At 40.0% G+C, this 17,058-nt stretch overlaps 1 protein-coding gene and 1 pseudogene across 1 annotated transcript; both read left to right on the top strand.

Annotated features, from left to right (window-relative positions):
* The first annotated feature begins 795 nt into the window (after positions 1-795).
* Positions 796-8,874, top strand: LOC111321542 (uncharacterized). Its single transcript, XM_088730619.1, has 7 exons — positions 796-1,680; positions 3,184-3,290; positions 4,102-4,152; positions 4,474-4,515; positions 5,894-6,316; positions 6,688-6,825; positions 7,083-8,874. Exons 1-7 carry the CDS (start codon positions 1,032-1,034, stop codon positions 7,254-7,256), a joined length of 1,584 nt encoding a protein of 527 aa, XP_088586745.1. The 5' UTR covers positions 796-1,031; the 3' UTR covers positions 7,257-8,874.
* Positions 8,875-11,106: 2,232 nt separating this feature from the next.
* Positions 11,107-12,317, top strand: LOC148725198 (uncharacterized; annotated as a pseudogene).
* Positions 12,318-17,058: the final 4,741 nt, after the last annotated feature.

Genomic DNA, 17,058 nt, shown 5'->3' with positions numbered 1-17,058 from the left:
AGCTCCTCTCTATATCATTACGTAAATCACGAAGGGCTTATTTACGTCTCTCCTGTTGGAACTATAGGAACAGACTACCGCGTAGCTCATGGTAATTAATGCGAGTAACCAAACACTTCAAATTTTGATATTTTGGGAAGAGAAGAAAATCCAAATCAACACCTTATCAGAAGTGTGACGTTTGTAAACTCCTTTTTCCTCCAAGGAAGTGTGAATGTACGAATAGCAGCTGAGGTCAACTAGAGTTAAAATATTGTAAGAGGGTATCATCACATTACAATCCACAGGTTTCCTGCCGGGAAACCTTATTTACTCACCGAATATTTCGTTTTGACCATTCGTGAAATTATTGAGAAGGTATAGTTCAACCCCCTGGATCTGCTTATTAAGACAACAGGAAATAGGAAATTCCATGTCGGTCATCATAAAGAAAGTGATGCCAGTGCACTGGTGGTCACTGAAAGCCAATCTACCATTTTAAAAGTAAACAAACAAACAATCGTAATTCAGAGAACGTCAACATTGCTGGATCAAGGAAACTTTTTCATGAACAGTTTGCCAATGGAATGAATATCACTGCGTTTTGTCTTCAATGGAAGATGCCTGCTGTTTTTTTTTTTTTTTTTTTTTACAAATTCTTTTCTTTTATCAAAAAACTAAAGTAATAACATTAAAAATTGTTTCCTTCTCACGCTACTTTGACTGTATTAGGAACGTAATGTCGCAGCAGCTCAAACTACAAGTACCAGCATCAAGTACAGATATCGTGAGGTGGAATGACCGACATGTCATAACTGACGGAACACTCACTGAACACGTGATAAAGAGCGCGGGCTTTGCATAGGTAATACCCTCTGACAGGTTAGGATATCAAGTAAAACCGTTTGCCGTCAGTCTGACACGTACGCCACGATTTACACTTTTGGACTCTTGATCAGACAATTACAGCAACAACAGCGATATATAAGTGATCTAAGACGTTAGACAACAAAAGTTTTAAACTTTGGCGTTATACGTTACACTTTTCATCCATGGATACATCGAACTGCCGACAGAACTATGCTCGTTCGCAAAGCCACGAATCGAGTAGTCAGTTCTCCAGAGACGGAGAAGTACACCACAACCTCGCTTATGATCACGATTATGAGGACGTGAACAACTTTAGGGCGGAAAGTAAAGAACCAGCATGTAACGGCCCTAGATGGAAAAAAAACGATTTATATGAATCAAAAGGGCCTCTGAAGCAGCCTGTGGGGCTAAATACTGGATCTTCCATGGATACTCCAAACTGGCAACATTTTCTGAGGAGTAATCAGTTCTCCAGAGACGGTGAAGTACACCGCAACCCCGCTTATGATCACGATTATGAAGACCCTCGAGGTGTGAAGACGGAGAGTAAAGAACCAGCATGTCAAGGTTCTAGAAAGAAAGACAATGATTTATACGAGCCAACAGGGCCTCTGAAGCAGCGAGTTAGACAAATCACTGAATGCTCAGACGATTTCAGTACAGCGTCAATGTGTAGTGCTAGTGGCTTCCCTACTTGGAAGAAAGACAGCTGTCTGAGCAAACTAATTCTCTTCCTTATTCTTGCCTTTTCTGTAGCAGCACTCGTATTAGTAATTTTAATTATTAACGGCACAGTGGGTCCAAAGTGTGGCTGCAAAGATTTCAACGCAGGTATGTTTTAAACAAAACTCTAGGTGGGTGTGTTCTTATTTAATATTTCTTCGCCGGCCCAAATGAAAGGAAAAACATTGCATGAAAAGAATTTTTTCTTCATGCACGTGAGAGTAGCTAAAGATGAGTGGGGTATGTGGGCGGCAAATGTTGTGCATTCTTCCACGTACAGCTTATAGTTGCTGGACACTGTCAAATTGATCGGAATAAATGTCAAATCTAACTGACAATTGATCCTCTGAATGGAATCGAGAAGGAATACGCTTTGTAGTGTGCACGAGGAAAGGTCAATCATTTACTAACTCCTTCGTATTTGTACATCAGTTTATTCATTCATTTCTTCACTAAGGAATGTACTAACGTAAATAATTTAAGAAATTCGTGTTTACCCTCCATCGGAAGTCTTGGGTTTTTACGGCAGTTTATTTAAAGACAATTTATTTAGCCCCTAAAGCAAAATAGCTCCAACGTCAACGTAGTTCTCCATCGAATCGATATATCGAACCGTTAACCGTTAGCTTACAAGGAAAGGTAAAGTGAAGGCGGAAATTTGTGGAATGTCCTTTTGGCGCGTAAATCATCCTACAACCTCAGAGAAATCCTACTACTAATTACTAGCTCAGAGAAATCCGAAAATTACGCGCAAATGTTTTTCTGCGTAAACGCTGGTAGTGAGAGATCGTAATATGATGAAATTATTGAAGTATAGCCCACGAAACCATAGAAAGTGACCGTTTCTTATGTTCCACGCTTATCAGTTTGCGCGTGTTGAGATCGGTGGTTATGAGAGAATCTTTGATAATGAAAAAATGCCGCCTTGAAGGTCACATTCCAGTAAGCCGCAAGCGGAAAGAGGAAAAAGACTCTGTTGATTCAATTTAGAAATATAAACCCTTTCTTATCTTCGACACCGTAGCCGCAGGCGAGCTAGGTATCAAACACGATAATGTGCGGGTGGCGGCGTTCTTTCTTACGTTTGGTCATTAACTGATCATTTGTAACGAGTACTCCACACTTTGGTCACAATTTTGCATTTCTATGGATAAAATTTACATTATATTATTTTTAAGGGAGGCGACATCACGAAATAATCCATAAGGCTCTCTTCTCCCGATTAATCTCATTAATTTTGAGTTTCTACCGTTTTCCTATTTTTGTTTAAGGCTATCAGTATTTTAGCGGGAATATTCGTCACGGGGTCACGCTTTAGGCGGGAATTGAATGCCGCATCTCTCACGAAGAAGCGTCTATTTACCAACATCAATCACATACTTCAATTATCATTTCTTAGATCTAAAAACTATCTGTTTCCCACTACCGTACAAACCCAAGCTATTCACGCAGAAGTTTTAGCAAAATTTAAAGAATGTTACACACGTTTTCTTTTTAAAATTCAAATGAGAATGATCATTATTTCTTCACTCGGTCGTTACTTGGACATTTTAATCTTTTTTAATTGAATTCCATTGAAAGCTGATTTAGAATTTATTTTCACTTTCTTAGGAATCAAGCCGGATACACCGAGAACAGAAGCGCAGGCTTCTGTACAGGAGTTGTTGAACAGAATTGAAAGTCTAGAAAATGAAATGTCAACCATAAAAAGTAAAATGGTAATACATAAGTTAATCTCTGATAGTGCGGGTATTTTCTTTTTCGTTTTTCACTTTTCAAAGCGTCAAATTTGGGCAAGAAACTATTTTAAGGTGCAAAGCTCAGGTTTCATTATAGTTGGAAAAGGAAGACATCTGCGGGTTCAGAGTCCACTCAGCGTGCATGTGATGGATTGCTTACACAGTATTTCCGTTACCGACATAACTTTTCTGCACAGGGAACAGTAGGACTACCTGTCTTATATCTTACGCCATACTGGAGGTTTCGGATCTTGTGTGGTCGCGCATACGAACAGCGGGCCTTTGTTTTATTTTTGCGTTTCATTTATCCTGTGTCCCAACGTCTGATTGAACGGGGAGCCTGTTCGCAGGCTAATGGAGGTTTTGTACAGCAGCCATGTTGGGTGGCAGGAACAATAGATTATTTTACCCATGGGAAAAATTTTCTTTCTTATGCAAAATACTTTCATTGTTCCTGCCATTCAACATGGCTGCTGTGCAAAACGTCTATTGTATCCCTTTTAACCTGTACTCAGCCGAAGGCAAGTTGTTATCACCAACTGTTGAAAAAAGAAATCTCATAGGAGGCGGCCGAAATTGCTGACTCAAGAAAAGCAAACAAAATGTCTTTTATCTGAACAGAAACTCAAAGCTCAGCCGGTGGCCGGATACTGTGACCGTGGGAATAAAAATCTCGTCTGCAGTCCAGCTGGCCAGCAGCTAACCACAAGGGGTTTTACATTAGAGGCGTAGGAGAAAGGGCATTAACTAAGCCAACTGAGACAACGTTTTGTTTTTCTTGTCTTAACAGAAGGTGAAAGATAATGCATTGAAAAGTTTTGTCACAGAACATGAGAGTCAGGTTTGAATACCTTTCATTCTCTTATTCTTATTATCATAATTACTCTATAATATTATTTAGTGAGGCGATACCGGTTAGGAAAAGTGTCCCTACCTTATGTGGCTTTGTGTCATTACCTACGAGACTATCTTGACTAAATGAAAGATGATCCTTAAATGTGAATAAAACATAAAGGAGAATAAAGTGTTTCCATTCAGGAACAACCCCTCGCCCTCAACGTAAATGAGGAAGTGAGAAAACCAAAGTGTGCCATGATAAAGTCATCGTTGAAATAGAGCTTGTTGGTAAAAAGCCTAATTTTTATTTTCATTCTACCTACAGGTTGAAGTTCTTCGGGAACAAGTCAACAAGACTGCCACGAGGGTGTGTTATGTCAACAATTCTGTTACATTCAGCCTAATTTTTTAGTCGTGGGTACGCGAAGCGTAGAAACGACTATTAGAAGGGGGCAGAATATGCAAATGTGTCACTCACTCAGATGTAAACAAATCGATATGTCGACGGCAGACCAATTGATAGCGACCTTCCGAAATTATACGGGAACGCCTCTATCACATTTCCGAAGTAACGCGGCGACGTTAAAATTTAACTCGACCTTTCGTCGCAGTTAGCACATGTGTAACCGAGTCAAAGCTCTTTGAAAGACTGGAGGTGTAACTATGAGTGAAGATACTTAATACAATCGCTTTTCCGCGATCATCTTTCGCCATTATTTGCATTATTGTGGAATATTCCTCGTCGTTCCTGGGTAAAGTTTTGTTTTTAACAAAGCGTCCAGGCCTGGCTTGTTCTTAAATACAATTTCAAGCCTTCATTCTTCTCACTGCGAGCCGTCAGTATTTGTATCGTTATGTATCGCTAAAATAAGTAACTGGCGAATTTTTACAGGAGAAAGCGAAGCGTTGTTTTCGTGACTGGCCAATTCTTTACTTTTCTGATGGTTTTACCTCTCATCTGTTCGGTGAGTACGGAAACATTAATTTGTGGAATTCATTGTGTGTGCACCCGTGAACGTTAAAAATATATCAAGTCGAAGGAACAGTTTTGGTCTAAGCCCACATTTTTGTCAACAAAATGAAAATATACGCATATCGGTTTAAAAGGTAAAGAGTTCGTACCACATACAAAAGCTGTCTTTTTTTTTTTTCAATACTGAAATCTCGCGCGCGAAATGAGCCGGAAGATTATACGAAGACTTGAAATTTTATTTGAGAACGATCGTGGCCGCTTTTTTAACCGAATTCAGTGGCCACTTTGTTTAAAAACAAAATATGGGAGGAAGCGGGCAAGGAATATTCCAAAATAGTGCAAATGATCATGAAAGTGATTGCTAAAAGGCGATTGCGTGACACTCGGTAAGTTGTAAGATGACATACGTTATCAGACGAAAAAAACAGTTTTCAAAATTTCCAGTCTGCATTCTGTACCCAATCTGCAGTCTGCAGTATCCATTTTGTACCTAGTCTGCAATTCGTACCCGGTTTGCAGTCTGTATTTTGTACTGACCTACAGCTAAAATGTGAATTCTGATCCTTCACCCAACATCACCCCAGCAGTTCAAAGTAATACCAAGTAGTTTCAACTGTGTCTGGGAGTTACCCATTGGAATTTAATTAGCTTCAAATCTCATTCAAACGCAATGTATGTGAGACTTATTCGCAGTTTCCTTTGATTATAATTTAGTCTCCAACTAATATAATATCGTAAGTGACACTTCTAACAAAATATTTTCACTCACCAGGTTGCTACAGTGGATGGTGTTTGGGTGAAGATGCGCAACTCACACGATGCCTTTGAGAAAAAACTGGATTCTGAATTCAAACAACTAAACGAATCTGTAGAGAAACTGAATAGCAAAGATACCAAGATATCATCTAGTGTAAATGAACTTCGACAAAATCAGATTCTAACAGAGAGGATGAGTGAAAGGTTAGCGATCAATGTTACCAATGTTGAGTCTTCTGTTCAAGAATTGAAGAAGACCAATAGAAACATCAACACCCGGGCAGCAAGTCTTGAGAGAGGATATACCCTGATGAACAACTTGATGAAATCACTTCAAGCAATCGATACCGCGCAAAACGCCTCACAGCAACAACTGCATTCTCTGCACAAACGTTTGAGAGCCTCTTTGGCGGCAGTGAACGTATCGTTAAACAACAAGGTGTGTGCACAATTCTAGATTTTCATAAATTTTCATCAAAAGAATTCATGTCTAGGTGACCAACAACCATTAACATGATTGAGCTTTTGTTTCCTCGAGCAAAAGGACTGATCAGTTGTATCGAGTAAGGGTAAAAAACCACCAGCCTCATGTTGTTTTCGAACGGTCAGTTTTGCGCGCCTATTTGTTTTTGTTTTTTTCGTCAGTAGTAATTATGATAACGATGAGAAAGCTGACAATAAGGTATCAATCAGTACATTCTACTATGAATAAATTGTTAGTATTTTCTGCTGGAGAAATCTGCTTGGGGCTCTTTTTATTCAAGATTCAATTTGTTTTCAACGCCTTGGTGTCCCATTATTGTATTTCAGATCAAAAGGTTAGATGCTATTAGCGACAAGCAGCAGGGCGTAAACCTCAGCCTGTGTGAACGGGAAACTATCCTCGGGGTTCGTACAACAGCTACCCAGATGAGTGGTGAAAGCAAAACCGACTACACAGTGCCACAGGTACAGTGGAAACATTTACAAAGGCCTCGTATATCCGTCATTCAAATAGAATAAAAGTAAATTCTATCATTTAAGTTGATATTCAGAACTCTCCGAGTTTACTCTTGTTGGCTTGTAAATCTCTCCCCATTTAAAAAAAAAATGCATAGGGGACATGATCTCCACTTGTAGGTAACCACATTAGCCGGGAATCTGAAAGTCAAGGTATTGTCTTTACTTTCTCTCAGATATTAAGCATGATTTCTTTATTTCAACAGGGTAAGCAAGTGATGGGTGTCACTTGTGCTACTAATAGAGCAAGATTTTATTCACTGGAATTGCCACCAAAAGGGGGCTCGGACTACAGATGCAGATGTAGATATATATCCCGTGCATTCCAAGGTTCCGACAATATGAAATGTGATATGCACGTATGGCTATGTCCCATATGAACACCGCTCTTGGAACTCATGATGTGGAGGGAAAAATACAACGATGGTCGTTCACGACCATGAGAATACGAAACGACATCGATGGCTGAAAATTTTTATTCCCTTTTTATTTTCGACAAGGACTATTTTGGTCTGCAACATGAAGCAAATTATTTTAACAGTATTCAATCATAAACCAAGTTGATAACGTAAGTTTTTGTTCGTACATTTGTCGTTAAGATAAAATTATTTAATACAAGTGTTTGACGTCCAATAAGAGCAGAGCTGTCCATATCTCAGCTTGCAGTATTAAGGCTAGGACTAAAAAACATCAAAAAGTTCCATGAGACTGAAATCAACTCTTGAAGGAAATTTATCTTCCATAATACTTACAACAAAACTGAACGTCGCTTACAAGTTAAGGCTTCAGTTTAAACACACCTTTTAATGGGCAGGCTTTTTGCGATATTTTAGATAATAATAATATACGTTAATTGAAGCTCCCCCTTAGGGGCTTTTCAGCCACAATGTAGACTAACTAAGAGCTTGAAAATCCCCACTGGCAGGAGGCAGACCAGTGGGCTATTTACAGAGCGCAGCCGAGGAGTTGAACTAGGGGCAACCGAGAACAAATCCAGTGAGTGGCAGGGTGGAGGATTTGAACCCAAGACACCGGATTACAAGTCCAGCACCCTAACCACTCGGCCACGCCGCCTCCTACGATAAGTTTTGTTTTGATTTTTTTTTTCTGTGTTAAGCATACCTGTGATTTTTCACTTAATCCCTAACAGATTTAGCACTACTCAATGTAGGTTGACAAGCTATATCGTGTGGAACACGATGTTTAATACCTTTGAAAGGTTCATGAAGTAACAACACGTAAATTATTTGACAAATAATTTCTAGGACAAAGCTCTTAAAGGAGCCAATAACAGGGTTAAGATAACTAGCAACCACAAGATGAAAAATTGCAAGCAAAAGATTTATGAGCACAAAATATAAGTAATTAAAAATTAGGATCTTAATATATTTAATTCGTTTTATATGCCAATAATTATTTTACTGCTTAATTAATGAAAAGGGTCAATAGAGTCACGGTGTCAGTGTTTTTCACTAAGAAATTGTTATGTAACATTTAAAAAGGTTAAATATTCGTTCAGGAACTGAAGGTGTCTTGGTTGGATTTCAAAAGTCAAGAAAGGTCAAAATCTGAGCCCTTCAGGGTAATTCGTATAATTTACTTTCAGTCAAAAAATCCTCGCTATGATAAATAGATTATCTTTTAGTTTTTATTGTACATATTTAATGCTAAGTAAATGAAGAAAACTACATTCCTTAATTAAGGTTTAAACGATTATACTGTTAAAAAAGGATCGCAATGATACCGAGTAGAAAAAGCTCTTTATTTGAGATGTTTGTATGAAACGCCAACTCAAGAGCCGAAAATCCACTCTTATTGCTATTGGTGAATCGTTCTTCAAGAATGTTGTTAAAAAGATCAATACCGCTGTGGATTTTTGTAACTGACATTCAGATATAGCTGTCGAAACTTTTTACTTGTACTTGTCTTTATTAATTCATAGAGATTAATGATTAATATTTATGGAAATCAATTGAAATAAATTCTTTATAAACTGGGTTCGCTGCGGGCCTGTTGGGTGCTCACAACGTTTTAACGATTTGATGATGGAAGTGATTTTAGTTATCTTTAGCCGAACAATGAAATTAGCGACAGTTTTGTAATAAAATAGTTTTGCAGTCAAGGGACAAAGGAAAAGCGCATTGGGGTCAGAAATGCGCTGAATTCGAAAATCTATTTTATTATTATTATTATTAAAAAGGAAGTACAAAACACATTTGTTAATTTGGCTTTGCAGTCCACCGTTTATTTTGTCGCACCCTTCAAAGGAGCAAATGCAGTCAACTCTATGATTCGACTCCTCAAAGACCGCGGGAAAATGTTTGGGTTGCCGAGGATGAAAATGGAGGCAAATTTTGTGTCATCAGGAGTCGACTATTCGTCTACAGTGAGCTAGAAGATATATCATATCTATATATCAATGTTTTAACATCATATCTTTACAAAAGCTTAAAGGAATTTGGAATCCCACTCTCGGGAATACATTAGCTCGCTAATTCTTAAATTGCAATCTCGCGGTACTATTTCTTTTTAACCAGGTGGTGTGCGCACTCTGATTGCGTTGCATCGTGGTCGTGAAACAAAAATTGAGTCATTTGCATCTTGACGCGTTGGAGTGAACTTCTTTGTTAGCAGCGAGATAGCGTAAATATACGTGGATTGTAATACTCCGTTGCCGTTCCTTCGAAAGTTAAAACAGAATTTTTCAGCCAATACAACGGCTCCAGATACAGAATTTTTCAGCCAATACAACTGCTCCAAACCTGAACTCTACGGTCGCTACATCGACGACTGTATCGGCGCAACCTCCTCTACCAGAGAGGAGCTGACTCAATTCATAACCACAATCAATTCTTTTCACCCGGCTCTGAAATATACCTGGGAAATTTCTGACAATTCTTTATCCTTTTTAGACATCAAAGTTTCAATAGAAGGCAACGGTTTATGCACTAGTGTGCATTACAAACCTACAGACCCACATAATTACTTGTTGTATTCGTCTTCGCATCCATCTCATGTCAAGAATTCCATTCCTTTTTCTCAGTTTCTAAGACTTCGTCGTTTATGTAGTGATGACTCTGATTTCCACCACAAATCAGAGTCAATGTGCCAGTTTTTCGATAAACGTGGTTACCCTAATTCTGTCGTTCAAGCGGGTTACCACCGCGCCCAACTTATTGATCGACATTCAGCACTACAAACGTCACAAAAGGAAGATTCCGACCGCATTCCATTCACTCTCACGTTTCACCCTCACAACCACTCAGTTAAATCCATCATTCTTAAAAACTTTAAATTACTTCAAAACGATCCAGAGACAAGCACTATCTTTTCGCAGCCTCCGCTCATTTCATTCAAACGCGACAAAAACATAGGCAATTTTTTGGTCAGAAGTTCTTTTCAGACTAATGACCAACCAGGCACTTTTAAATGCACTCGTGCACGATGCAAAACGTGTCCTTCATTCACAACACTGAGAAAATATCGGGACCCAAACGATCCATTAAGATCACCGATCACTTCACGTGCACCTCCGCCAATGTAATCTATTGCATAACTTGCACTTATTGCAAAAAGATTTACATCGGCGTAACAGGCAGAAGACTAGGTGACCGTTTCCGAGACCACCTTCGCGACGTGGAGAGGAATGACAAGGATACATCGAAACCAGTCGCTAGACATTTTAATATACCTAACCATTCTAAGCAACACATGGCAATCTGCGGTCTTTCCTTACACTTAGGCAGCACGGAAAGCCGGAAAACTCTTGAACAAAAGCTCATCTTTCAAACCGGCAATCTAAATCCCACAGGTATCAACGAACACTTTTCATTCTACTAATTAATTCGTGTTTTTCTCGTTGCCATGTTCCCACCAATCACGTAGCTCCTTTTCCGCCTTCAAAACCACACACAACCCACAATTCCTCTATTCGCTCCGACGAAGGGCTAATGCTCGAAACGTCAGCTTTTATAATCGTAACGGTGGCCAATTTACCATTTCAACTTTGTTGATATATTCAAATTACAAATGGCAACAGTTACACTCACAACCGATGACGGGATGAATAATTTCAGAGTCAGAAATTATATCCCTAGACGCGAGTTATTTAAGAGGGAATAGCGCTGCGCGCAAGGTCTAAAAATAGATATGTCATCTTTGGACCCCCCCTGGTTTAGGACAAACACTCAGAATCTTTACAAGGACTTGTATGCGAAACGTGTCAGAAGCAAGACTATTTTCGCTCAAAAAATGCTTTAACTTTCTAAAATGGTTGCAACTAGGCATTGCTGTTGGGTACATGTAAAAATGACTCAAGATATCCAGGAAGATTGCCAGATTCGCTTAATCCGCCTAAAGAAATGCTTAAAAACGGTCGGAAAGTCTTCATACCGTTCCCAAAGCCGAAGCATGCATGACTTGGAACTTTGTCAACGCCGGGTAAATGCGTGTTCTAGGAAGAATTTCTCAGTTGATAGTGTTAACTACAATACTTATATTTGTGCTGTACACTGAAATCCTTGACAAAAGCCTTTTCAAACCGCCTGTTTGGAAACGTTACATAGACGATGATCTTCTCGCTATGGAGTACAAACAAAGCAACAATAGAACGTTTCATTGAAAAAGCAAACAATCGTCATCCAACAATGAAATTTAAGGCTGAAATTTCCGATAAGGAAACAACATTCCTGGACACCTACATCTATAATTATAAAGGCGAACGATTCGAAAAGGACGCAATCCTTGATTTGCGTGCTCATTTTAAACAAACTGAGACATTTCAGTATACACACTAATGTTCCTGTCACCCACAAGGAGTTAAGAAAGGCTTAATAAAAGGAGAGGCCCTTAGACTTCTCAAAACAAACTCCTCTCAGACAATATTCGAAGAGAAAATTGCAAATTTCAAAGCGCATTGCGAAAGAGAGGCTACCCAGAGGCCCTCACTAACACAACCCTTTCAGAGGTGAATTTCAAAAACAGGAAACTAGCTCTTCGACAGAAACCGAAGACGAACCAACGAATCTTGCCTTTTATTACACAATACCAACCATCAGTGCCAAACTTAAAGCAAATTCTCATGAGACACTGGCATTTAATAGAAACAACCAGTACTGAGGGAACTATATAAAAATCCGCCACTCGTGTCTTAAAAATGAGGGCGATCGCTCAAAGACATACTCGCGAGGGCCAAACTTTGAATAGGCTATTCTAAACACGCGCTGGGGAGTCGTGTAGGCCTGTCAACCCCCTTTTTACATTGATCTGTTAGATCCTTAAAGTTCACGCGATCGACTTTACTTTCCTTTAGTATCTTCGCCTGAAGCCATTTCCCATCGTCTATACTTGAATCAACTACATAATGTTTTCCCGACTTGAGGCAGTCACGAACACGTGCGATGAAGTCTGCTCATTTTCCGCTCAATTTCAAGCCTCTACACTTTAACCAACGCTTCAATTGTATGTTTGTATAGTTCTCTTGGTCTTGCTCGAACTTTGAGCCAGGAACACCGTCGTTTTGATTTAAAATACGAGCTTTAGAGGCGTTTGAACTAGAGATGGGTGCATCATCGCCCGTATTCATTTACTCGAGAAGCCTGTTTGTTTGTCCTAATCGCTCTTGGGGGTCAAGATTTCGTGACGATAATATAGTAGATAATAAAGGTCGGTTCTGGGACAATAGAGTATCAACAATTCAAAAATTAGAAGGAAATGTATGGGAAAATGTAGGTACAAAGTTCACAACTGAGGAAGAGTATCCATAATCACGTGATATATACTGTGATATATACTGTGATATATACTGTGATATATACTGTGATATATACTGTGATATATACAAGGATATATACTGGGAAAATGCAGGTGCAGGTAGGGTTAGGTAACGTGTAGGTTTACATATGATCAAACCCTAACAATCATTTCAAGATGGCGTCTCAAACAATAAGAACAATAGAATTCAAGATGGCGAAGGGATTAAGTCGGCACGCAAGGGCATATATTACAACATGATCGAGTACTCCACAATTTGAAAATTAGAAGGAAATGTATGGAAAAATGTAGGTATAAAGTTCACAATTGAGGAAGAGTATCCATAATCACGCGCAATACTAGGACAATAGATAGAGTATCCACAATAGTAGTTTACGGCGCCTTTATGGTCATAACCAGAGGGTCTGGGTCCGAGTGTCTCGGCCGAGGTTAATTTATTCATGTGGCGTAGGTGTACGAGGTGTTTTTTAGGCTGTAGGGGTTAATATATTCATATAGCGTAGTTGTACGAGGGGTTTTTAGGGTTAATATATTCATGTAACGTAGGTATACGCTAGGTTTTAGGGTTAGGATTCGTGATTTAAAAAGTAAAGGTGCAATACAAAATACAAAGAAATCCAAGATGGCGTCGGAAACAAAGGGTACAAAAGAATCCAAGATGGCGGTGGGATTAAGTTTAGGAATAATCCATTTAGAGAAAAGAGTGAGAGAGAGATGATAATGAGAATCTATTTGAACTGATACCGGGAGAGAGAATCGATAAATTCTAATGGGATTCACAATTTAGAAGAATGCGATTTAGCTCACACTGCATTATTTAGCTTTGAGTCAGATAAAAAAAAAAACAGACGCAGCCGGAGGCTGCGTTTTTCCGGAGGCGCGCGCGAAGAGAAGAAGAAATAGGAGGAGGAGGAGGAGGAGCAGAGAGGAAGAAAGGTGAAAATCAAACAATTTGAAGTAAAATCTTTTATTCTACCCGAGAGTTTAGATAGTGTGACTATGTAATGTAAATGATATGTCTCATTAAAATGCACAAAAAATAAATAAATAAATAAATAAAAATAAAAGATGACATTAGCATTCAGTGCTCTATGAAGCGTTCGATGGTGGTTTTAAGAGCAACAAAACTCAGTTCTTTCTCTAATTTTTCTTAGTATAAAACCGCATACATCCTTCATGCTTTAAAAGATGACTGTATAATCGTCTAACATCATTACTAGCCGGGTGTAAATCCAGGGTGATATATCCAAAAGGTCGTTATGTGGCCTCAGAATACACTTGCATAATATCTTGCCATGTCATCGGAAAAGCTTGTAACAATAAATTTTTAAGCCCTAGTTGATCACGCGGATTCTTGAAAGCGACCACGTAATGAGCATTCCTGGAAATACTTTTAGCGTATTTGCCTGGTGGAAACATGTCTTGACACAAGTAAAGGACAGTAATGTTGCGGTGATGAGAATGTTTGGTGAAAAGATCCAACACCTCTTTCTCATTTCCTCCTTCTGTCATAAGATCATCCATCACCAACAATCTACCATCTTTAGAAAACCATTGCTCTAACTGTTCTTCTCCGGGTGAATTCATGAAATTTTATTCCATGTCGTTGCATCTCGCGATATCCATCTTGCCAGACGCCGTAACAGTAATGAATGACAGTGGGAGGGGTTCTGTCCTGGTGTACCGGTTCACAAGGGAATTACCATTGTTCTTTCTTTGTTTAGGAGTTAACGGTTAGCTATTGTGTATTGTTTGGTCTTTTGTATTGGCTCTTGTGAACCGGTACACGAGGACAGAACCGTGGGAGGTGACACAAACAATTCATCCAAATGTTGTAACAGCAATGATTTGGTGAAATAAGTTTTGCCACATCCAGAAGGCCCCACAATTAAAATACTGCTAGGTGTTTTGAATTTAAAACCCTCACACCACCTTTGTGATAGATCAAACGACTGGATTGGATCTACAGTCCCAGGCGGGAAGGGATGATTATTCACAACGAAAGGAGATCCACGTGTTGTAGCGCTCGCACATGAATTTCTCTCGTGACGGTCTTTGTTATCCGAACGAGTGAATTCTTTATGGCAATAGCGACAACTATAGAGCATGATTAAATGGCTCGTTGTTGCAATTAATTCTACAAATTAAGAATGACTAATAGTTAAAGCATGCGTCTACTTATATACTCTCAGAAGAAAGGAAAATTTCCTATCAGTTTTAAATGAAACTTTCCGAGAATATGATCTATGCAAATTTCTCTAAGAAAATAAAACAATGCGCTCACAAATGATGTTTTTCCGCTAAGGCTGTTAATCAAATTTGATTGTACAGCGACATGTAGCCATCAAAGTTTTATTGTGTGGTGACATTTCGTCATCAAACTTTTTGTTGCGTCAGAATCGTTAGAGATATTTGTCAATCAAATTTTCGATTTATCCAATCATACGTTTATAAGTCAATGCGTGTCAAATTGCACCCTGTAACGTTCTGGAGTTCGCTTATACAGTTCGCTTACAGTTCGCTTACAGCTCCTTTAGTTGTTCGTTATCCTAGATTGTATCACCCCCGTTCTCACTTTACCGTGCATAATAAATACTCGAGTAAATGTCTCCTGGGGCCTTGGGCGTGAACTTGGAGGCCTGGACACTACACCTCCTCCCTTTTCTTTAGTGAGGCTTGAAGTCTCTGTAAATTGTTTCCCACGTGGACGTTCTGGCTCGTACTGATCTCCGGGGTTCCGATGGCGCGATTGTCGGTCCCCTGTGCGTCTCTTGCATGACTATATTTCCTTCTCCAGGAACCTCCCCTACTTCAATATGGCGGTTCGTTGGTCGCCTGCTCATCGGTTGTTGTTCTTTGTCCCAATCCAAATCGTCGTGCTCCTCCTTTCCAGCATACTTGAGTACTTTACAGTGGGAAGAATTGCGGGATTTGACTTCCTTTCCTCTCTTCACAGTGATCATGCTCCCTTTTATTCCAACGACTGCATATGGTCGTGGATCATATGGCGGGGTCAACGTGTTACCCCTATTCTGTTTCAAAAGGACACGGTCACCAATTTTGATCGAGCTTTGTGATGTGTGTCTGCGCTCATCAGCATAAGCTTTCATTTGCTTCTTCTTTCTCTGGTCTCTTTCACGGATTAATTCATGGCGTTGTTCTTCCTGGGGAACGACCCTTTCTGGCAGTTTTCTTCTTATCTCTCTCCCGAACACAAGCTTGTCGGGACTCTCTCTCGTCACAGGATGGGGTGTAGCACGATAGTTGCCAACCGTCCTTTGGATCTCTTGTTTAAATGCTTTCCCCTCAATCTTGGCAACCCTCGCGCTCTTTTTGACCGTCTGGATGAATCGTTCGACGTCACCATTTGCCTCCGCCCACTCGGGTGTGACTTTCCTGTGCCGGAACCCTTGTTCTTGGGCATATTTTGCAAATTTGGACCCATTAAATGGGGGGCCGTTATCTGTCTTCACCTCTTCTGGAATTCCATAAGTAGTGAAAACAAGTGTGAGCTGGGGAATTACAGCCTCTGCGGAGGTACTTGTGACAAATTCTACGACAGGATACCTTGAATACTGGTCCCAGAACACTAAAGCCATGTCCTTATTTGGAAAAGGTCCCGCAAAATCCACACTGATCTTCTTCCACGACCTGTTGGTAGCTCTGACATTTGGAGTGGCTCTCTGGTGTGGCAAGGGATGGTAGCTTGACAGGCTAGGCAATTCCCAACGTGCTTTTCGACCATCTTATCGATTCCGGGAAACCAAACGTGGGCACGAAGCAGTTGTTTCGTACGAACGATGCCCTGGTGACCCTCATGAGCAATTTTCACCATAGTTTCTCTGAATTCTCGAGGGACAAGGACCCCGAAGGACAAAACCGTCAGCCACAGCCAATCCATCGTAAATATTGAAGTACGCTTTCATGTCTTGGTTCCTGTGGTCGATCTTCCTCTCCCGTACACAGGTGATTAACCTTTTTAGTTCCTCGTCGTTTTCCGTTGCCTTTACCAGGTCTTCTTTGCTGATAGCCCGGGGAATGTCACTTGCAACCACGAAATTCACGTACTGCTTGACATCCTTGGTAGTGCCTAGTTCCCTTCTAGTGCAGGTTTCACGAGGCAGCGGGTGCCTAGATGTATAATCGGAGACATTCGTCTTTCCTGGCCTATATTCGACCTTGAACTCATAATCGAGCATTCGTACCATCGTTCTTTGCAGCCGTATTGACGTCTGATGCCTAGGGTTGTTCAGAATGACTTCGAGCGGTTTGTGATCGGTGACTATTTTGAAGGCAAGCCATACATGAATACATGAAATTTCCTGCACGCAAAATCTGCCGCCAGCATCTCTAGCTCGATTTGGGAATAGTTCCGTTCCGCATCTGAGAGGGCCCTGCTAGCGTATTGCA

This window comes from Stylophora pistillata, chromosome 8 (assembly GCF_964205215.1).
Source record: "Stylophora pistillata chromosome 8, jaStyPist1.2, whole genome shotgun sequence".
In the NCBI taxonomy this organism is placed as follows: Eukaryota; Metazoa; Cnidaria; class Anthozoa; order Scleractinia; family Pocilloporidae; genus Stylophora; species Stylophora pistillata.
Note: the sequence above shows the minus strand (reverse complement) of the source record. Positions and strands in the feature narration are given on the sequence as shown.

Coding starts and splice junctions, on each gene's coding strand:
- LOC111321542 (XM_088730619.1), top strand. CDS start 1,032: ATGGATACATCGAACTGCCGACAGAACTATGCTCGTTCGCAAAGCCAC. Junction 3,291..4,101: donor CAACCATAAAAAGTAAAATG/GTAATACATAAG, acceptor TTGTCTTAACAG/AAGGTGAAAGATAATGCATT. Junction 6,826..7,082: donor CCGACTACACAGTGCCACAG/GTACAGTGGAAA, acceptor TTATTTCAACAG/GGTAAGCAAGTGATGGGTGT.